We start from the raw sequence: 23,950 nt of genomic DNA on the forward strand, positions 1-23,950 counted from the left end.
ACTGAATGTCTGGTAACACTTAATAGTAAGGGTACAAAGGACATGATAAGCAATGCATAAGTAAAGCTTAATCCTTGAAGTCTGCAGGATGTACAAATAATTCCCGTTGTCCTCAGTTAACAAATGATTATGGGTTTGTGTGATATATTTAAAACTTAATGGATCATCAATTAATGCTAATGCACAGTTACTTTATACATTAATTTATATACCACTGAATTGGCTGGGGTCCAGTTGCCTCAAAAAGGGAATTTAAGAGGTGGTGTTTTTTTCTTCTGTTTTTGCTTATGGTTTGAAATCGAGAATCGCCCACAAGATAATGGTGCACCATAAGCAGAAGCATGTGACAGTTCACAAATCAGGGGAGAATGAGCAGATTTAAGTCAACAGGAGGAGTAAAAAACAGAAGCATGCATGAGATCACCATTACTAACAAACTAGTGCTCCCTCAAGTTACATCCTGATACTAAGCTGTAAATGTTTAGTTGTTGTATTTGCTTATTATGAAAATGATGTTTTTGATATTATAATCTTAAAACTTAAAAGTCACTATCAAATTATCTGTTCACTAATCTGTGTCCCCCTGAAAACTGAATATTCAACAAAAGCATCTAAATGTCACACAAATGGTATAAAAATTCAAATTAGGCCTACTACTATATTGCAGAGAAACAGCTGGTGGCCTAGTCCACACACCCAGAATTAGTTTTGTACCTTCAATTTCTAGCTAACACTTGGGAAACACATTTATGGGAACATTACACCAGTAATGAGAAACAGTATTTTTACATAAATGCTCTTCAGATATGATTGGATAAAACTGAAAAATATATCCCCACACATTTATGTCTGCAAATGCGGTAAAATAATTTCACAGTTCTGTGATTTCTTTATGTGTTGGAGTTCTGTGCTGTGTGTTTTCCAACAGTTGCTTCTTTTCAGCTCCACTTTTCCATTAAGACAACCATTCATTCACCCACACATACCCGATAGCTCAGTTCAGCCATCCCTCTCTCAGTCGTTTTATCATTCCTCCATCCCACCATTTTCTCAGCCTTCACACACACACACACACACAGACACACACACACACACATTAGATCTGCTGATGTTTGTTGAAAGACCTGGGTGACACTGCTGTTAAGAAACATACAAACACAGACATCTACAGAGATGAAATAACTGCACCTGTTCAAGATGATCCTGAAATCAAGCACAGAAATCTTCCAGCAGGTGCTGCACCTTTGTTTTACAGTGAAGGACCATTTTAAAGCATCATCTCTAGGACTCGATGGAGCTTTGATAAATAGCCTGTGGTAAATAAGTCTCCCCCTTCATAAATAGAAAAATGTAGGAGCAGATGATCTGTTTTCAGTTTTGGATTCAGCATGCTTCACAGTTGCTGTCTTCGGGATAACATTATTTAACACTAAATGGATCCTCCTCATAATACAGATCCACCAATTTCCTCAGCAACAGACAATATTGTGTTTTATCCATTGAAAATAAAAGGCAGCCATAAAACTAACACCTCTAAGCTGATCCAATATCATCCAATTGTATTCTCAAAATGGCACCAGTATCTTTTGTTTGTCAAGGTTAAATAGACTGTTCTCCTAAGGGACTAATTAAATCATATTTGGGCTCATGAAGCAGTAAACACTAGTCAACTAAATTTCCTTGATTATGGTCAGAAATGAAGACACGCATCATTTACTTTATTACAGAGAGGGAGAGGAACTATTTTTTTCTTTATATGCACGATTAATATCCAACTGGAGAAATTCACCTCTCTTCACTCTCTGTCCACTTCCATCTTATTTTCTACATCACCTAACAAACACCCACATCTGCCTGTCGTTACCGCTGGTATCTGACTTTCTCCCTCACCCTCCATTTCTCTGCTCCTCTCCGTCTCTCGCCACCTCATCAAAAACATGTGGGTGCAGCAGCTCCGGCGCTGTCTCACGTCTTCCAGGAACTGCAGCTTTTAGGGCGCTGACAACTGTTGACAGTTGGGGGAATTTTTTCTGAGTCTATTATAAAACTGACGTACGGATGAACTTGTAGTGTGTGTGCACAGCAGAGCCAAGCCTACAAAGTAAATTCTTAAAGCTCTATTGCTGAGGAGGGGAACAGAGGGGAGCTGCTACTGTCCTGGTCTGAAAAGGGAACACAGCATGCAGTGAGGAAATTGAACTTTATGCATATAAGAAAGTGAGAATGAGGAAAAGGATAGAGGAGGACTCACACTGAGATGAGGGAGTGAACTTTGTCAGACGGAGTCACTGCGAGAGCCTTGAGGTTTGAGGGGACTGGATACTGCCTTTGCACAAAGTGGGGACAACAATTCTACTTTTTGTGACGATAACAAATAACCTGTTTATGTGTGTGCTTCTCCTGCTGGGAGGTTATTTTTTTCTACCGCTTTTCTAAGAGCGGTGCTTGCAGCAATACCAGAGGAGAGGAGAGCAGCAGGACTTTTTGACAATGACAATGACTGAGAGATGAGGGGGGCTGTGCTGGTCTCAGCCACATGGGGATACCTGTCCCTGTCCCAGGGTCACATGTCTAGTGAGAGAAGAAGGCAGAGGACACAGCACAAACATGCAGCTGCTGTCGCAAAATTGCCAGTTTATAAAGGATGAGGTAAAAGAGTAACTAGAAACACTGAATATGTTCACTAACTTTTTTTTAATCACAATATCAACATGAAGTGCTGACTAAGCAGACACTAAAACAAGTTACTGTCAAGCCTGTGTTGTTGAAGATGCATATAATTCTGCCTTTAAACTTAATTTAGAGACATTCACTCTTCATAGAATTATACATTATATACACTATACAAACTAGCTTATGTAGAGCCTCTTTCTTGCCTTTGCACACAGAAACGCTGGAATTACTTTTATTTTTCATCATCTAATACTCAGGCACAGTGGTGCTTTAAGCTAAATGCTAACACCAGGATGCTAAAATCACACAATCACAACGACGATACTAACATGCTGATGCTAAGTAGATGTTACAGCTAGGATAATCACCTTCTTAAATGAATGGAGATTAGTGTGCTAACATTTGCTAATTAGCACCAAATAAACAAGAGCTGAGGCTGATGGGCATGTTATTAGTTTTGCATGTATTTAGTCATAAACCAAAGTACTGGGTTGACACATTTCACTAAAAATCGCAACTGTCAACCTCAGGGTAGTGCTGCATGAAAAAGGCTCATCAAAGTCAGTAATACTTATCCTCGAAACACCGTGGATGTGGATCCATACAGTAGTTGTTGAGATATTTTAGTCGATCAGTTACTTTGATGACAATGATCATCTGAACCCTGAAGAGGCCAAAAGCTTGGACAGGATCAAACTGGAAAAATTTGTCATGTCTGTGCTTTTATCAAGTAGCTGACACAGACCTCCGACTGATTCTTACATCAGGTTTTATATGAGACATCCTGCACATTAACCCCTGGTGTCACATGTAGGGCTATATGACCTCTGCATGATGTACAACTGTGAGACTAACTATCAACTGTAAATCAGGGTGACGCATTTTCCCGTCATGATACACATATACTACATCAAAGTAGACAGAAAACCTTGCATCACAGTTACTGGGTGGAAACAAAGAGCTGTGGATAACTGGAGCTGCAAAATGAATATCTCTAAGTAATGAAGATCTGAGAGCTCTATTTAAAGGAGATTGTCAAATGAGACAGCATTACAAGGCTGGACAGAGAGCAGCAACAAATCCTGTAAATGTGCTGACTGACAGACGCTCAGCAAATTCTGTGTTTCCTCATGGAAACGAGCGGAGCAGCTAAGCTGTGCCATTCTCTGAAAGATGATTTGCAGTGTCAGAACACACAGCGAACATCATTCCAGGTAATATGCATCCTTTGCATTCTGCCAGCAGCTGCTACATGTGTCACCAGGACAGGATGTTGTGGGAATATCTGGGAACCTTGCACTGTGTTGCAGGTACGAACATCCTCATTACTGACACTTATAGTCATGTTGACATCAGTTGCCAAGTCCACCAAGAACTAACGCTTGTTTGGAGTCATGGGGGGTGTAGTCCATCCAGCATGCACTGGAGAGAAAACAGCAAGACACACAGAGGAGGTTGTGAAGACACAGATAATCACCCACTTACTGGGTTGATGCACAGGAATCGTTCAATACTGTCACCTCCAACATTATTTGATTGTGACACTGTGATTTGTATGTCTCAAAAAAACAAAGTGATTTACAAGCACAAGTATGTTTTTATCCAATTAAATGCTCCAGGGGTATCTTTCCAATGCAATTTTTGTGAACAGGCATCATAACAAAATAAAAGTGTGCTCCATTTACAGGAGATATTTCAGCAGAGAGACATAGGAAGGTGAAAAGTCGAGTGGACACATGTTAAATAAAGGGCCAAGTCTGAAAACACACTCATTTAAGGTCAGTGAAGGCCTAAACTCCAAACAAAGCTACAAGTCCAGAGGACTGGTACTGCCTAAATGTGCAACTGCACCCCTCCCTACCCAAAGCATGGTTGATGTCTGTTTTCAAAGCACAGAATAAGAGCTTGGTTGATTAGATTTCTGTCCTGTGCCATCCTTAACATCCTCCTGTAACTTCCACATGAAGCCATTACAGTGTTTGACCTTTCAGAGTGCTGCAGTCCAGAAGATATTGTTCCTTTTGGACGTCTTATTCCTTCAAGCCTTTTCATTTCCATGTTTGTACATTAACTGTCAGAGTTAAAGTGGAAACTGCAGTATTATTACTGACTTTTGACTTTTTTTAGTAATACACTCTAGAGCACAATTCTGCTATACTTAAATTGAACATACAGTACAACATGCTGCTTTAATTTTGTCCACTTTATGTATGTATGTTTAAGCAAGAAAATGAATGTCCAAATGACTTCTGACTTTTTCTCTAACGTCAAAGTTGAAATATCTTAACATCTCTGGTTATGTATTGGCATAGAAGTTAGTACAGATATTCATGGACCATTTTCCAGACAGTTTAACAAAATGGCTTCATGTTTGTAATTTTGAGTGAAACTGCTCGACATCTATTGGATGAATTGCTAACACATTTGCTACAGATATCTGGATGAACTGTGATGAATTAACCATTCATCCAGCAACATAATCGGGTGAAAATTTAAATCTGTCTGATATGAAACGAATGATGTTCCCATCAGCCTCAGCTTACTCTACTTTGTGTTTAGTGCTCCTTAGCATGCTAACATGCTAAACTAATATGGTGATCATTGTTATTGTGAGCATATTAGCACGATTGGTATTTAGCTCAAAACACCAGGTACAGGCTCACAGAGAAGCTTGCATGGCTGTAAACTTTCAGTCGTGTCCTACAGCAGCCTATGGTGAGAAATTAATATGAATAAAGATAAGATCAAATTTCAACATAATTTGCAAAATACTGTGGGAGACAACAAACCACGAACTGTACATGTAAATTTAAACTTGTGGTGTAAAAAGTGAATTAGACAACACTTCCAACACTGTGCATGAGCTTTTTCATAGTGACTCTTTCCAGCTTCTCATCTGATTAGACTTTAATAAGCTCCACTCATCATACTGACAGGCTTGTTTGGACGTGCTAGTTCACTTTTACCATTGAATCACAGTAAATGTTTGAGATGAAAATCTAACTGAAGGCAAAGCGCACACAGTTTAAATGATCTCTGTGTTATGACATTTAAGTGTTTCGTATTTTTATCCGCATTACAGCCTGCATTGTTGTGCAATTCGTCTCAGTTGACCAACCACAGAGAAAGCACAGGGCATATAGGGACTGAAGCCTGAGTAGGTGTTTCTCCTCAGGCAGTGTGGTTGCATGTTGGCTGGAATTCCCTCTTCTCTGCAGATTACAGCTTTGTAAACGCACACATTTTCTTCCAGTGGGTTACCCCCCTGCAGATACTCATTATAACAAAGAGCGGCGCAACACTCGTTGGATTAGCCCTAATCTGAGAAATACAACTGGATACAGCCCACATGCTAAAGCAACATGACAGAGGGAAATCTACAGCAGCGATACACAGACAGGGCCTGTGGCTACCAGAGCCTTGTATGGAAGAATAGTCTTTAATATTGCACTGCACCGCAGTAAAAGCACTGCTAACACTCCACCTACACATGCTTTGCATATACTGCAGAAACATCATCCAAGTACCACTATTACAGGAGACAGAGGAATACAATGCACTCAATTTGAAAAGGTTGTAATGCTGCAGGAGACACCAATGTCTCACTATGGACAGAAATTAGACTGACTAAATGCAGTTAAATATGAAATATAAATAATAAACTAATAAGGTTTGAACTGTTTCTTGTTTCAAGTACATAAAAAAAACATTTTGTGTCTTCATATTCAGTAGCTCACAACATGAGGTAAATGCAACTTTTCCAAATTCATGAAAGCAGCTGCTCTAAATTATTCACTGCCCCAGTGGCATTTTTGGTTTTCTTTTGCATTGCTCTGTGTAGTTCACAGCTTGTTGTCCTTGGATAATCTCAGGTAACATTTAGTGAATAGCAGCAGAGCTTACAGAGGCAACCGCACTGAAGGACATTGTATAAGACTGCAACAAACTGCTGCAGCATCACTGTAGCTTGTCAGTAGTGATCACCGTCGCTCGGTTACAGCTCTGGCATGTAAGCACATTCTGATGCACAGGATGAAAGACTAACTGCACATCTCCAGTGGCTTGCCCCCAAACCTATTCAGTGCTATTCCGCCATTTTACAGCATTATGACCAGCCAGCGCTGAGCGATTCAGTTTGAGAAAAAACAAGAAGATTCTTTTTTAGGGATACCTACGAGGCTGTTTGGCCAAATACATGGAGCTTTTTGCACTTGACAGACACTGGCATCAGCCAACTGACATTTAAAAGCCTCTCTTTTATAATCACGGCCATTTATTTAGCATCAGCACTCCCTTCTTCAAAGAAAGGTAATGCATTTATGCTGCATGATGACCCATGAGTGCTGTATTGCCCCACAGCAGTACATCCTAAAAGCTCTTATTAAACTAAGGGTCAAACCATCTATTCATGTCAGTGAACGTATTAGTTAGAAAACGACATTGCCTGCAACTAAAATGACTCTTTATTTAGATCAAATTAATCCAAAGACCTCATAAAAGCCTGTATGTATTTGTTATGCTTCCTAATGACAACGCCATGACAAATCTGAGGATGAGTACTTGTCAACTTGGGGCAGGTCATCCAAACTGACAGGACTCTGGCTGCAGTAGCAGTAACTCAGATATTTTTATCAGCACAGCATCGTGATAAAAGGACACGCTTTTGGGTAAGTGTCTCTTTCTGTTCAAGGGCTCCCAAATCGAGAGGATCCATTTAAAGCTTTCAAATGCAAACACAAACGTCTGACTGTCCACATATTTAAGCAAATGTGGTGGTGAATGTGTTTTTCATGTTGAACAACTTGTGATGATTGAATTTAGGCCTGCACAGTGCACAGCTTTAATCGCCAAGATTGGACTTATTCTTCCTCTGAATATCAGTGACCTCACTTACACTGACTCTGCTATAGTGTGTGGATTAAGATAGAAACTATCATGCAGAACGCTCTCCCTCAGGCCAAACAATTTGACAACCTTGTCTCTGGTGCCCAATGCATCATTCATGACTTGTCGGTTTAAATGAGTTCTCAGAGTTATGATGGATCCAAGGTTATGTTTTGTTTGGTTACAACCCAGCATATTTGTTTTACTACAGCGACTAGAGCAAAAATTATGTAAAGCACTCTCAAATTAGCATTTACCTTTACCTTTTCATATCTGCAAAAGCTCTAATGCTCTAATGATGCACTCGATCAACCACACAGCTCCTGAAATGACAGCTGCTTGTGAGTTGTTTCACTCTAGTTCCACTTTTTGGGAAATGGGTTCATTTGCTTTCTTGCCAAGAGTTTGATGAGAGGATTGATATTTCTCCCATGTCTGTGTCTTAGAGCAAAGACTAAAAACACACTGTTTCCAGTTGGTATGCTAAGCTAAGCTAACTAGCTGCTCACTGTAGCTTTGTATTTAGTGTACAGACTTGAGAGTGGTATTGACTTTCCCATCTAAGCAAGAACACAGAATAAGCGGATTTCCCAAAATGTTGAAGTATTCCTTTAAATGATGTATTAAGCCAACTATCAACAATATGACTTACACAACAAGTGAATATGGCCGTTTTCCTTTCATATGCAGCTCTAATGCTCCAATAACATATTTTTATAAAGAAATTGTTAAAGATTCGCCAGTGTGGGTTGCTGTTCTTCTGTCCCCTGTCTGCACTGTTTCTATGTCGATAACAAGCCAAAAATAATTAGATTAACAATGGGACAGTGTGGACAGGTTTATGCAAACTTTTTTACATTGATACATTTGCATACAAGCATTGCAAAAACTAAAATGTCCTTATTTGGACACAGTTTATGAGTCAAAGTATTCACTGCAGTCTTAATAATGCAGAAGAAGAAGAAAAAGGAGAAGAGGAGGAGGAGGAGGATATCTGGCTACATAAACTGGTCTATGCTGCATTAGTGGGACTGTCCATTGCCTACACACTGAAGTGCTCTAACATTAGCCTCTGTCTGAGCAGCATCACACTGGTTGAGTCATAGCAGAGGGAGGATAGGTAGCTATAATAGACTATCTAATAAGAAACACCACAGTCATATTGATGTTTGATCAAATTGAAGTTCAGCTCTGGATAAATTCTGGTATGAGCCCAACTTCCATTTTAGACAAGGAAAGTGAACAAGTAGAGTCTTAAAAAATGTATGATGTGGCTTTTTTTCACATCACATAGTGGCACAACAGATGGGAAATCTATACTTAAACTAAAATGAGGTAACAAATCACTCAGAAATTTCAATTAATGCTTTTTACACTTTGCGTAAAATGTGTGAAGCAGTGTAAGGTTAAACACAGAAGCTTAATTACACGCTGAGGAAATGTCTGATAACGATATGATCTGTTTCCCCTATCTGTCCTGTCACCATACCCAGAAGATATTGTCCCACGTGCACTTGGTTTAACTCGTCTCTGACTGTCCAGCCAGGCTCTGTCTCCACTGTCTCTTCCTGACCTGACCTCAGTCTTAATGGACATCACCCTCCTATTTCTACGTTTATGCACACTCCATCCCGGCCTGGGGCTAGGTGTCACATCGATACATCCTGCTGCTTCATTCCAGCCGCAAATTGGTGAGATAATAAACACAACAGCTCAGTGAAGTTCTCTCTGTCGGAATCAATTCAATCCAGCTGCAATGACTGGAAATTGTTTGCTGCAATGGCTGTTTGAAGGTTGGTTTGTTTTGTTTGTTTGTTTTTTTAACTGTCATATCTGCAATGCAAGCATCAAACTGAAAATTCAGTGTCTCTGGCCAGAGGAACTTGGAGAAGTATGCATTTATTAGAGGAGAGGAACTGCAATAGAGAAAATGAAAGCTTGGTGAGAATTGATTTTTCCATACTGGAGAACAAACTGGAGCCACACACACACACACACACACACACACATACCACTGCTGGACTATAGCCGTCCACCTATTGATCCACACTGCCAATAACAGAGTCATTTGCCATCAGGGATTTGTAACAATCATTATATAGTGACCCAGCTGGAGGACAGCAGTGTTGTCCTGCTTTATTTCAGTCCGAATACACTCAACAAATGCGACAAATGAGCTCTGAGCAAAAGGTAATTCCTCTCTTTTATGCAACTGATCCCTCCTTCCTTTCACTCAATTGTTTATTTCAAACTTAAGAGGGAGTTGTGTGGACACACATCCCAAAGATCACAAGCGAATAAGCAGATTTAAAATCTCAGTCATCTTAACACTTGCTAATATTATCAAAAATTTATGATGTGAGCTGTAGGAAAGCATAGCAATGACTAACCTGTAATTCTTGCCAGAATAGAAATGTGTCAAATCATAATCATCACATTCATTTGCTACATCAACACCTGCCATGCAAGCAGGGCATTATGCAAACAGACTACTATAATAGGAATCCTGTAGCTTGATGCATTTTCAAGCAATGCCTTAGTCACAAACTGGCCTGGCTGGTCTGCATAATGAGCCACTCACTGGTCTTTTTCAACTGGAGAGCACCTAGTTTCTCTAGCATCAGCTTATCTCGCTGAAATTAACCTTCCTGATTATCTTGTTTTTCTTTCTTATGCTTTAGGAGGAAAAAGCTTAAGCTTCTTTTGAAAAACAGTGGATTCAGGTTTACTCAAAAGTCAGTCCTGGCTAAGGCCTAAACTGTCAGTAGGTTCAAAAATATACAGTGAGTGCTTTTGTAATTCAAGAGGCCTCTGTTTTCATTGGTTACCTCTACAGGGCTTCATGTGTGGCAGGAAAGTATTGTTTTAGTTCTCTGCAAAAGCTTGCATTAGAAGCATTATCCTGTGAAATAAGTGCACAAGATCAAATCATGTATTGCAATCCTATATACATTATAAAATTACTTGTGTGTGACCAAAAGACAACCCATGGGTTAAAAATGACTGGGGGAGAAATAGCTCATTGACACAGTATTTTCCTGGATGAGTAATTTTACATAATAGCATCCTCTTAAAATTAACAACAGGCCCAAGTAAGGAGAGTTTGTGCTTTATCCCTGACCTGGACAAGCCAAGCATGTAATATTCATCTCTTCCTAAACAACGACTGATGAAGCGCCCTTGAGCTAAGCACCGACCCCACAGCAGCTCCAGTGTAATTACTCAGCAGTCGACAGTGCAAGGCTGTGGTCGAACTGGGCAGCATCGAGGTGCGAGTGTGTGAAATGTGTGTGTAATCCTGCATCCACCCTGCAACTTCTCCCCTAGGCTGCTCCTCGCTCCTCCGCTACACACACACCAACAACTACATCACCTCCAATTGAGCCCCTTGAAGCACGAGGTACAATTTTGCTAAATTTCCCTTCTTTCTTCTTTCCCTCTTTTTCTCACTTCATTAGTTTACACAGGCGTCTCCACGGCGGCTGACAAGAGTTTGGAAAGCTGCAGCCGATCCTTACGCGTGAAGTGTGAAGTGCAGTTGGTGGGAAGAAGGATAACAAATTAATTCTCCAGACAGAACTTGGTGTCCTACATGGCAGAGGAGTGACTGGTAGACCAATTATGGAGCTATCTCACACTCCACAGGCCTTCATATCAAATCCATCATGTTTGTAGAGATGGCTACATGGATTACAGCATGTTACAGTTGATACAGTAGGCTGTTTATCCATCAAAAGTGCAGTCAGACGGATTTACACCATTGGGCTGCCAGTGTAAGCTAATGTGATATTTCAAATCATTATCAAGGGGGACTCACAGTCAAGTACAATGATGTGGAGTCATGGGTAACAGCTTAAAGGTGGCTACCAATCTATATTATGTTGTAAGTAATGGTAACAAATGACAATTAGGAAGGCAATCTATACCTTTCAAATATTTAACATAAGCGTGCAGAGGTGCAGAGGTGCACACTACTGTAGGGACGTGTTGGTGGAGATGCAGGAAAGTTTAAGGAGAAAGATACGATCAAATGCAACAATTGCCAGTAGCCACCAGCCACAGTGAAACTCGCAAACCATCACCTAAAGCCAGACAACAAGACAACAACCAGAGCAGCAATGTTTGTTTTCCCCACTTTCAAGCTCAGTCATCTACAGTAAGTGCCGCTCATCAGCTTCTCTGGAATTACTGAATTACTCGGTTTACAAAATCACTGGGTTTGGCCAATTAGAGGACATCATGCTCCATCATCCAGCTGGTGGATTTTGGATGGCATGACTGGGGAGTTGGTGTATTAGGCAGGACACTTGGCAGGTGACCATCCATTTCATTCAAAAACCAGTTTCAGCTCATAAACAGAGCTCAGCATTACCTCTGGATACAATCTGAAAAATATATCTGCATCAGTATCAGTTTTCCTGCTGTTCTTACATAGGGAGCATACAGTGTATTACTACTCACAGGCATGTGTGACAGAGAAACTGTTGGAAGACTCCAGGTTGTCAACATTGTAATTGAGGTGGAAGGGTTTCTCCGTCACATTCTGGTTGGTGTTATACAGCTGGACAGCAAACCTGAAGGCGCTGTGCTCCTGCACTGTAGAGCGCATGAACAGTCCACCTACAGGGGAGAAAAATGTCACATACACATAACAGCGCTCTAATTAGCTCATCCCCAACATCCCTACATAGAGAACGCACTTTTAATTCCCGAGATGAGGGAATTACTTATTTACAGAGCGAGGGCAGTGCCGTGCAATTACGCATTACTGGGTAAATAACTATATTAGTTCATTTAAGAAAGCAAGTCGAGAAGCACATGTGTATTTAGTCTCACATACTCAGTAATGCACTGCAGATACTCAAACTCGCGTTCTGACAATTTGGATCAACTCTATTTTTACCAAATCGCCCACACAGACGCGCAAAAACCTCCTGGCTTTATGAGAAGTCAACTTGGCAGTGAATTATGCAAATAACCTAATCAGTGCTACTTACAGAGACGTGTCCTATTTAGACTATGTGAACAAAGAAATTATACGTAGTCAAGAGTATCCCATTAAACTTACCAATGTTGATTTGATTCGGAAACCCTGCCAGCGAGTCCCCCACAAAATACAACAGAGCAAGGACTGTCGCTATTGTGCGATGCCACATTTTTCTCCGAGAAGTGAAATCAACTCCTGGTCTGGATGTGACAGAGGAGGTGCAGGGAGAACCATGTACACGGGCTTGTATACGCAAAGAAATCCACAAGATGCGGCGGGTCTTTTCTCTCACTCGCTGCGTGCACCCACGTTGAATGTGTGCCAGCGCAACTGCAGCGCCAGCCTCTCTGCCGCTGCTGCTGCTGCTGAAAACCTAAAGCCAATGTTTTATCACAAAGATGGTGGTGGTGGTGGTGGAGGAGGAGGAGGAGAGGGAAAGCGGATCTCCTTACTGTGGATAAAGACCATTGAAATGGACCACGGAGATAGAGAGAGAAAGAGAGAGAGAGAAAGAGAAAGAGAGAGAGAGAGAGAGAGAGAGAGAGGTGAGGGAGGAGGGAAGGAGGGGGGGCGTTTATCAAACTTGGTCTGACGTTGAATTATAATAAGAGCAGCCTCCCGTTTTCTTCCTCACGTCACTGCAGAGTTGGTGTGTGAGGCGGAGCAGCCTGAGCTGGGTTTTGGTGTGTGTGTGTGTGTGTGTGTGTGTGGTGCAAAGTCAGAGCAGCACACACCGGCATCTAGTTCAACACTACACTGCTGACTTGTGAGTGAGTGTGTGTATACGTTTAAGAGATTGTGGGTAAATAGGCCATGTAAACCTATCTATCTATCTATCTATCTATCTATCTATCTATCTATCTATCTATCTATCTATCTATCTGTCTATCTATCTATCTATCTATCTGTCTATCTATCTATCTATCTTAAACACACCTCACCTTCCTCCCTTTTGTGTTCAGATGTGGAGCAGCACTCATGCAGCAGTCATCCTGCACACTAGCAGTGTAATCTTAGGCTGTCCCCTGCAGGTGTTTGGGTGCAGGGACTGTAGATGTGGGAGCTAATGCACTGATTTATCACGGTTTAATCACTAGTTGCCAAGTGTCCTAACTAATGCTATATATTAGGACCCTAATTGACTTACTCGTGTTAGTCATTTGAATTCACATTCATTTTTGTCGGCAACCTGAATAGTCGATTGCAGGGAGCCCAGGTGCAGCAACCTAATTTGAGGCCCATCATTGCTCTAGTGGTGTGTGAGTGTGTATGTGAGTTCTTGTGCTTGTGTGTGTGTGTGTGTGTGTGTGTGTGGTTGTGTTTGGGGGTTCTCAGTGGTAAAATGCATAACCTTTAGGCTTTAGGTTCACTGCCTACAAACTCTGGTGAGAAGACACACTAACAAAATGTAAGCATTTTACTAATATAAAGTACTGCCTCAGCCGACAGAGCCATGACTCACAGAATACAAAATATGATCAGATGCCTGAAGTTATCGTCATTATCAGCTCATTATCTTAAGTGATTTAAAATTGTCTGAATCTCAGACAGACCAGACAACAGAGAGTCTGCAAGGCAGGGATCAGTGCAGACATATCTCTGACCTTATAAAAACTCAACTTGTTTGTGGTTTAACATGGGCTGGGCACCTCCAACATGATGAGGAAGTTGTGCTCTGCCTGGCAATCAGACTCTCGTCACAGGGATCATGAGCAACATCAGGTGCACCAGCAGCGCAGCACGCAGTCATCTCTCTCACCTCACGTGTTGATTGCCAGGTAATGTCTGGCCCTAAAACTTAACAACGTCAGCTAATCTCAAACATGCTCCTGTAATCAGGAGCTGGATTCAATTCTGCTAAAGCAGTTGTGCTTGATTTGGCGTAAACTCCACAAACCTGATGTTTTTTTGGGTTTTTTTTGTATGTTTGTTTGTTTTTACTGCTTCTCATCTAAAACTGCAGCTCTATTAACTTCTGTCTAAATAAATAGACTGTAATGTCTGCGGCCCAAGCTGAATCCAGAACCTAAAGTTTTACCAAATCACATCGCCAGAGTAAACACCTGATAGCTACCTTTTAGGTTTACGGGTGATTTTCAGGCTTTAATCGTCTTTTACAGTGCTTTTTTTTATTATACTGTATGTAATTTAAAGCCCACTCTGTACCCCATGCTGCAGTAATGCACAGGGATGTGATTTAAATCTACTGAAATACAGTTTTTGAACTCCATTTTAAGGACAAGCACTTTTCTGCCTGAAGTTCATTCTCTTTAATCATTTATCTGCTATTTCAAGACATTAAAGTATATCGCTTTATTCACTCCAGGATTGCTTACTCACTATGGGTGACTCTTACATTCCATTAGATTAACTGAGCAATACAATATCAATTATGCTCACAGAGTGCGATTTGTTGGAACAGGGACGTGCATTTTATATATATATATGCACAGTGTATGTGTGCTGGAATGGCAGAAATCATTACAGCTTCCTATTTAGACTGCTGCAAAACCAGCACAGCAGAACAGGCTACAGTCTCCATGCGTATTGATCTGGATGTGATTTAATGCTTGGCGTACAACTCTAATCTTTCATAGGACATGGCGAGCAGAACAACTGCACTATAATTAAGTTCAATTTCATGAACAGAAATACTGTCTGGGTGGTATGACCTTTACGCAGACATACACCACTGTTAGTGTCGTTTGTAGATATGAGCTCTCTGCCACTTGAAAAATGATCCAATTAATTTCAGGCCACGTAAATGTAAACTCAGAAATTCTTGCAAAATGTACAGGTGTCGGTTTAACAACAACAGGTAAATGCAAAAGTATAGCCCAAAGTGCAGGCTGCAATACACTATACTTAACTAAATTTTCCATGCTGCTGAACCAGATAACATACTGTACAAAAATTATTGGTGCAGTCAGGGAGGCTGAACCTTAATGTTTCACTTTGTACAAAACAGTCCTCCCCAGGGTTATTAATGTTTTCTTTGAGCTCTTATCTTGACTGAGAAAAAACGGCAACTACAGGGAGGGTCCCTGTAGTATGTCAAAATAATATAACAGTGTTAAAGTGGTACAACTTGCTAAATCGCTTACCGCACTTTAAACCTCAATATCTTAATGGGACTTTTAATGCAGGCCACTAATGTGTTCATCAGTAAAAACCCTGATACAGAAGTGTTGTCCTCTGCATGTAGTGAAGTGCACCGTAAATGACACTGGCATAAAATTTTGAGTTATGTGTTTATGTAACCATTAACTACACTGATCTGCCACATTAAAACCACTGACAGATGAAGTGAATAACAATCATCATCTCGTTACTATACAGTGTTCTGCTGGGAAACCTTGGGTTCTGGCATTCATCTGGATGTTACTTTGACACGTACCACCCACCTAAACACTGTTGCAGACAAAAACTGCTCAGAATTGGCTTAGAGAACATGACAACAAGCCCAAGGCACTGACCCAGTCTCCAAACTCCCCAGCTCCCAATCTGATCCAGCATCTGTGGGATGCGCCAGAACAAGCCAGATCCATAGAGGCCACACACGTACACACAAGGATCTGTTGCTGATGTCCCATTGCCTGACACAGGACACCCTCAGAGGTCCTGCATCCAAGCCTCGGCAGGTCAGACCTGTTTAGGGCAGACAAAGGGTGACCTACATATTAGGCAGGTGAAAGGCTAAAATAAAATCTACAGTCTGGAGGAGATCAGGATAAAAGAACTCTCCTCCACTCTCCCCAAAAAGTCAGACTGGCCTGCCTTCAACCAAAAGAAAAATGACAACACCTTGTCTCAGCTGATGATTTTCAAACGTGTCACAGTCGCAAGCACATTTCTCAGCAGGAGAGAAACTTTGCTGCAGCAAATCTATCACTACACGATAAGTGATAATTATGATGATACGCTGTATTTGCCATTTTTACTACACCTTCCCATTGGCCTCGTAATGGGTTGGTTTGATGGTACAATTCATGCCACTGCGACTTTGGAGCCTCTACAGCTGTACACCCAATCTCTGTTTTCACAGAGGATAACGCAGTTTCCCTCAGCAAGGAGTTCCCCAGCACATATCTGACAGCATTTCAATAAGTGTTAGAAGTCTTTAGGAGTGCTTTCAGGTTATCAGTGCACTGCCACTACAGCACACCTTGGGCATGCTTCCCAATCTCCACAGTGGCAAATGAGGTCTGCTCGGGGAGTCTCTTCACTCTCTGTCTGATACACAGCCTCTTTAGTGAGATTCAACTGAGTGTAAATGTCATCAGGCCTTTCCATTACTTCCTATGGAGTTTAAGTAAAAATGGCATTTATGAAGTGTCGACCATATGGTGGGCGCAATTAATAGCACGGTGCAGTTCTGGCATCACTCCAAGAAGCAACATGAGCAATATGATCATAAACAATAAAGCCCTGGTGGTTAGTGAGATGCAGCACAGACAAACATCAGCACTGTTTTAAATGATTTGAGGTTAGTGTTAGAACATAAATGACGTGCAAACAGCCATCACAAAACGTAAACACTCAATCGCTTGTCAATACCAATCTATCAAACTCTGTGAGCTTAACCTTGTTATATATATAGCAATTGCTTGTTATAACCCACAGAATTATGCACACAAGTTGTAAAGCCTGAGGGAGTGGAGTGGCCTAAATACAGGCGTATCCAGTGTTACACGTAGCACTGTTAACAGAGAGCACACAGCTACAATCAGACACATCAGCCATCCACAGTAATTAAGTCATCAAAAAGTGTCTGCATCACTTCACTTCATGAGAAGCTGACATTCTTTTACAGCCATTAAACTGAGCAAAGAAAGTTCTGATATAGGTTTGGGTCTTGCATAATTTCTGTAGCATTTAGCAGCTGTATGTATTTTCTAGCTTCTTTTGTTTATTTATTAAAATTATAAATGTTCTGAGGGTTGTCTCCTTACTTGTTTATTTAATCAAAGTCTCCGTTCTGGAGTCATTACTCAGAGCTGGAACCTGTGAAATTGGATGTGGAACTTTGCAGCCACGTGCACAGCTTCGCATTTCACATTTAAGGCTGACATTAGGGCCAAAGCCTGCTGGGAGAATTGAAAAGTGCACAGCAGAAGTGCTCTGGTGCATGCACGGCCTCATTTTCCTTGGGCAGATAACGTAAATGAGGGTTGGCACTGGATAATTAAAGAAGAGAAATATAGATGTAAACCACATCTTCAATACCAAACAGTGCTCCGTGTATCTACTGCTATTATTTATTCTTGGTCAGGGATCAAGAGGTAGCAAATAAAAAAATGTGATAATGCATTGCTCTTCTGTATATGCACAACAGATCAGATTGCGGCACACTGTGCTTTAATATCAAAATGTGAGTTCAGCTGGTATCACACACAAGGAGTAAACCTGAGGGGATTCTATGCAATGGATTAATTAGAATTAATAACACATACAAAACCAAAACCATGCCTGCTCATCTGGCAAAATGGTTCCCAAGAGGAGTTTTATGTGTAGGTAAACAATAAAAGAAATGCCCGTTAAATTCCCGAGATGAAACGATGACACCGTATTTTGTGTTATGGGACCCAAGGTCAGGGCTGCAATAAGTGGTCTCAAGCTCCCCAGAAAGGTCAGGAGATAAAAAGAGCTCACCGAGTGCTGTAAAACTCCACAATAAAACCTTTCATGTTTCATTCTCCTAAGGCTTCCTGTAAAACCCCCATATTTATGGCTCAACATACAGCTTCAGCCACAGAAAGTGCTGAGCCTCTCACCAAGCCACATCTTAAGATACTGTCTGTCTGATCTTATCTATTCCAATGATGTGTTTTACTTCTGCAGGTTGTCTCATTATTAGAGGCAGCTCTGATGCTGAGGGTTTTGTTTCAGACCAAAACAAATTTGTTCATGAGCAGAAACAAACAGAAGAAGAACCACTCAGGAGTGGCAAGCAGACAAACGAAGAAAAGACAGAAAGAGAGATAATGTCAAGTGCACAGATCCAATGAGTGACTTTGTTACAGTGTTGAATGGGGGGGGGGGAGCCAACATATCTCTTTGGACCAGCTGAGTGGATGAAAGCAAAGTGCAGATGTGTCCTTCCATGACACTGGTTTCATCTGACAGCTATGAGTCATCGGTCCATTACAGCGTGTCCACAGCAGAAGATGTGTCTGTGTTTGACCTACAGGTGATAAATACAAAACCCTCTGGAAGGTGATGGAAACTTGGGTTATAACTACTGAACAAATGAAGGGATATGTTCATGTTTATTGAGGTCTGCATTATTTGTAGAATGTCTAATTATTTTCTTTTTATCAGTTCTCTACTAGATCTCAGTTTACAACTCTACTTGTAATAGGCATCACTTTATTTTGAGGGATTATGAGCAGGACAAAGGTCTATTCTTGTTGCTTTTCTGTAGTCCATTGGTTTAGAATATCTGACTTTGGCGTGGGTTATACAGTATGTTTGGACACTCTGGTGACTTGTCCTGTGTGCCCAAATTCCCAAAAAGAAAATAAGGCTGTGTCTATTATTACAATTTGACAATTCATCCTAAGGGGGACATGAATGTGTGTACCTGACTTCAATGCAATCAATCCAGTATAGTTGTTAGTATAGTTTGCTGAAAGCCACAGTGATGAAGCTCATGGTTGTAAAGCAAAAGTCAAGGAATCACTAAAGGAATTGGGATACATTTTCTGCAGACCATAAATATCTGAATCGAATTTCATGGCCATCCATCAAACAGTTGTTGAGAAATTTCAGTCTGGATCAAAATTTTGGACAGACCAACACTGCCATTCCTACAGAGCCATGCCTAAATCAAATGCCACCATTAAAGAAAGCACTTTGTGCAAAACACACCTACTGGATTCACCAGTCCAATTAAAACTGCTGATTTAGTCAATAGAACAAATTTTGGTCTTGAAAGTATTTGCATAATTTACTAAAAGCTGGACACACAGTGTTGATCACGGAGTTTATGGGCCTAATTAGGAAACTAAAGTCTTGATATGCCATGTGGCAAATTTACTGCACAGATAATTACCAAACTGCACACACTACTGCCCAGTGATATAGTAGAAAGTTAAATACAGTAAATAATGTTTATGCCTTCATAAAGTATTTACCTTTATGATTTTAACTTTGCTGCATTCTTAGGTGTTACATAGGAGAATACATGTTGGAGCTCTGCCATGGAAGGACTTATAGGTAATTAATAGGATTTTTAAATCAATTTGAAATGTGCTGAGTGTTAAGAGGCTTAAAGAGGACAAATACGAGTCTTAGTAAGGAGACTTTGCTTGGAGCCTGCCAACTGAAGATGATTTAAAAATGACTGTGTTATGCGAGTGGAAAGTGCATCACAATAATCTAAACAGGATGTGACAAAGGCATGAGCAAGAATGAGAAAATCCTTGAATAACCCGACTAACGCTCTGAATACCCAGCACGACTTAAGAGATACTGCAACTGATCACAGTCACTCCCCATCCATCTCCACTGAGCTTCAGCAAATCTGCAACAAAGAATGGGGCAAAATCCCAAAAATCAAATGCACTAAGCTGATACAGACTCGAAGCTGCAATCACAGCTCACACTGCATATAAAGACATTCAGAACTGTTTATGTATGTGGATGAGTACGACTTCTAACAGTTATCCTCACTGCCTTACTCCTTAAAAGATCTTACTGAACATTCATATAACATAGAGTTTAATACTATTTGCTTTGACGTACTTATTACTGAGTCACCAACCATGGGCCACTGAGAATTTGTATTCAACTTTTTACTTCAAAACACCCAGCAGCTGCTCTGGTTGGAGTGAAAATCTGCATATCATACAGACAGTTCTGCAAGAAATAGTCTTGTACAGTAGATACATACAGATGTACGGTGGATGTCTGTCAGGTACAGTGCTTGAAAAATTAGCTCGGGTGGCTTTATCTGCCCCCTTACATGTCTTTTTACTTTATCATCAGCACTAGCATTAGCATAGCTGCTGAAAGAAGGGAAGCTCAAGGCAATGTGTTTATGTAGAGGAATGGATCACAGTACTTTGAAATCATTAGGCTTATTTCTTCAAGTCAGAAAGTGAAAGGTATTTATTGTTTGCAGATGGCAGAACTGCTTCAGTGTACCACCATTTCTTTTCTTGTTGACATGATGAAAAACTATGATAATACATAATAGAAAAGAGTTTATTCCACTGGGGAGAAAAGTCCATTTGTCCATTACTATATTGAGTTTGTAATTAAACTGTCACATAACGGTCCTCTCAAACAAAGTGTCTTTGGAGGAAAGAGCAGCAACTGAATCAAAATGATATTTCGCAGAACAGATTGTGCGCAAATGGAGAAAATGATGAAATGAAAGTCTAAAAATCTGGTAATTAGGAAGCCATATTTGAGCAGCATGTTGGTAACCAGGGGGGAGCTAAGGTGCAGCAGCACAGATGAATATTAATGGCAATTTGATTAAACATTCCCATGTCTTTAACTGAATATCCCACAGGCAAAGCGCTCACAGAACAAAGCAAATGAGCCTGGCAATTTTAATTATCAATGTTCTGTTTTCTCAAACATTCCGATGAGATGTCAACAACAGATGTTTTTAAAGGACAGAACTAACATTAAGACTTTCTGCCCTTTGGCTGACTTTCAATTGATGCTCTCCATAGTTCACATTACCTCTAAAAATGTGAAGCAAAGCTAAGTCCATACACACTCTGCAGGATGTTTGATGTGATAATTTAATATTTCACTTTTATGTCAAATATTCAGTTAGGATTTTCAGAGAACTAAAAGTGTTTTTTTCCCATTTTGTTATTCTGCTTATGCAAGTTCTGCCAGTAGAAGCTGATCCCAGGCTAAATTGCTTGCAATCACATTCAACAGCAAGGCACTCTTTGAAAGCAATGTTTACTGCCAACATTTTACTGTGACACAAACACAAAGAAACAGGGGGGATCTGATGGTTTTTTAAATGCATATTAGATGTTCATCGAGGTCTGCATTATTTGTGTAAGCATTATTCTATTCTGACTGAGGGATTCACACTATTTTCCTTATTAAGATCTTTAAAGGTAGGTGTTATCTCAAGAGCAATAGCCTCAGTTCACATTTCTTATGTAACCATTACCAAAACCAGTCCAGGCCTGGCTTGAAACTTTGGCAGCTAACAGCTTAAGAAAACCTGTGGCACTCTTGTGTAGGCGTTGCTCTTGACATAGGTTGACTTGTAATGGCTTAGTTTGCACCCACAGTGATGTGCATAGTCACTACTCATAATTTTAGTGGAGTGATTCCACCTCCTTCACCTCATTTTATTTTTTTAATTATTATACCATTTTTTTAAGAGCAGGTAAATCATATGCAGGCCAGGAGCCCTTTTGTGAGTCACTTGCGCTGTGGTAATAACAAAAGGGTGAATATCCTTCACAACATTTGTTCATTCATTCACGCATCTAGTAAACACTGCCGACATCTCAGCGCCGCATTCCAAATTACACTGATCATCCCAAAGGGGAAGTGCAATTACAGCTCCAAACAAGGTGACTGATTGGCACAGGTGGAGACTTCATCATGCATGGAGAACGACATGTTTACGGGTGCTGTTTCGGAAAAGAGACCATGTGTCGATTATCAATTTCCTTCATTTTCTATAGACGTCTCCTTGAAGTCTGGCTTCGAGCTGTTGTTTTATTGATCTAAAACATTAAAATAAATTGATAAACATCAGAAAGGTAGACCTGCTTGTACTTGGCTTTGACTTAAGTATGATAGTGATTATTAATATAGGTTATAATTTTTCAAAGCTTTTCTAGTTATGATTTTCTTCTGTAACAAATCTTGATACATGATGCGCTGAGTCAGAATCCTGAGTGCATTTTTTCATCTATTTTTGTCACTGTTCAGAGGTCAGTACAATATATCCCTTAGCCTGCAGCAAAACATACACCAAAAGAAGACTAATAAAAATCTGCCTCATTTAAACCCACTATAGGAAAATAGGGTAAAGCATTGCAGTAGCAGTAGTTTCAAGACACTTTAGTCCACTGCAACCCTCCACCCGCCCAAACAATGCCCCACATTGCCTGCATCTATAAATAGGGTTACTTGGCTGCCTTTCCTCGCACTGCTCCTCCATGGCTGCTGTTCTACCCTGTAGCATGGCCTGCCACAGCAGCGCATAGCCATCCACCATGCTCCAATGCAGCATGCAGCACTGGTGGTCGACACCCCTGACTTACTGGATCACATCAACCTCAGACACAGATCCAAGTCAGCCCTGACCTCCAGCCCACAGGAACTTAGCAAAGATGTGATGCTGTTTGTTTGAAACAGTTTAATATCCAGTAAATCTAAAATGTTGTATTCATGTGAGGTCTGAGGATGTGATGTTCCTTGTGGCTTGTAATCCTGTAATCTAATCTAACAATGGTGTAGGAGTAAGTACTCAGGAGTACCCATTTTACAAGTTACTGAACACTAGGGTCAGCAAGTAAAAGGGCAGATTACTGGGATGTGCTAAATAACACATCTGAGGAGCAGTTTGTCCTTGAGAGAAAATGCATTTGTAGTAACTGACCAGTTTTAGGGATTTGTGCAGCGTATTCCAGTCACTGGCTGTAGCAAACCTGAATGAGGACTAGCCCCAAGAGGACTCCACTTTGAGGACATTAGGCAAAGTGTGACAGAACATATCACAGGCAGAGGATAGTTTCCCAACATTTCAGACATGTTAAGTCTGACTTTGGCTATGGCCAGCTAGTAAGGTAGAAACACAGTTTGTTGAGTGAGCAACAAGCTGTGCACAGTGCGCTGTATCCGTATTACTTCAACATAATCTAAAGGAAACTGATCATCTGGACCACAGAGAAGTTTAGCAAAGAGCGCTTGACCTTTTGGTTCCTTTTTGAGTCTCAAGATATTTGTAAAAATATGTTTCTGTGTTTCGTGTCATAAATATTTGATACAATTTTTTATAATAATAAGGTCATTAATCATTACTTGAAAATAAACCAATACTGTTGAGCAAAAGGGCAGAGTTCTTTCCACAACATCCAAACAGTGGAGAGAAACCTGCAGGTTTGGGCATTCTGATTATACCAGAAAAAGACGTAGGGCCTTGACGCAGACACTTGATGACAGGCAGGGCCGATGACGGCAGATGTTCTGATTTGACACGCTGCACTCTGACGGCACAGCATCAGCCTCACAACCACAGAGAGGAGGGTTCACACATACACACACTACAGTGCTTGCACAATCTATCAATAAAAAAAACAGCGGTCAGTGAAGCCAGTGTCAGAGAACTGGTTTATGGTCAGTGGTAATGTTACTACAAATATGAAAACAGCACTCTGTAAATATAAATATAAAATCAGGTGGCAGTCA

General features: G+C 40.7%; 1 protein-coding gene across 4 annotated transcripts in view; it reads right to left on the reverse strand.

Moving 5' to 3' along the window:
- LOC108893426 (glutamate receptor 3) overlaps positions 1–13,103 on the reverse strand; it is a 67,116-nt gene extending 54,013 nt beyond the window's left edge. For 2 of the 4 annotated variants that reach the window (XM_018691440.2, XM_018691438.2), the window contains exons 1-2: positions 12,626–13,096; positions 12,019–12,177 (exon numbers count right to left, since the gene is read on the reverse strand). In XM_018691440.2, coding sequence (XP_018546956.1) covers positions 12,019–12,177; positions 12,626–12,713 — 247 coding nt within the window. In that variant the 5' untranslated portion in view covers positions 12,714–13,096. Of the gene's footprint in view, positions 1–12,018; positions 12,178–12,625 lie in introns of all 4 variants that reach the window. The other 2 variants (XR_007815312.1, XM_018691441.2) reach the window with 2 other exon arrangements.
- Between the last annotated feature and the right edge of the window lie 10,847 nt (positions 13,104–23,950).

Source organism: Lates calcarifer, linkage group LG20 (assembly GCF_001640805.2).
Source record: "Lates calcarifer isolate ASB-BC8 linkage group LG20, TLL_Latcal_v3, whole genome shotgun sequence".
NCBI classification, from domain to species: Eukaryota; Metazoa; Chordata; class Actinopteri; family Centropomidae; genus Lates; species Lates calcarifer.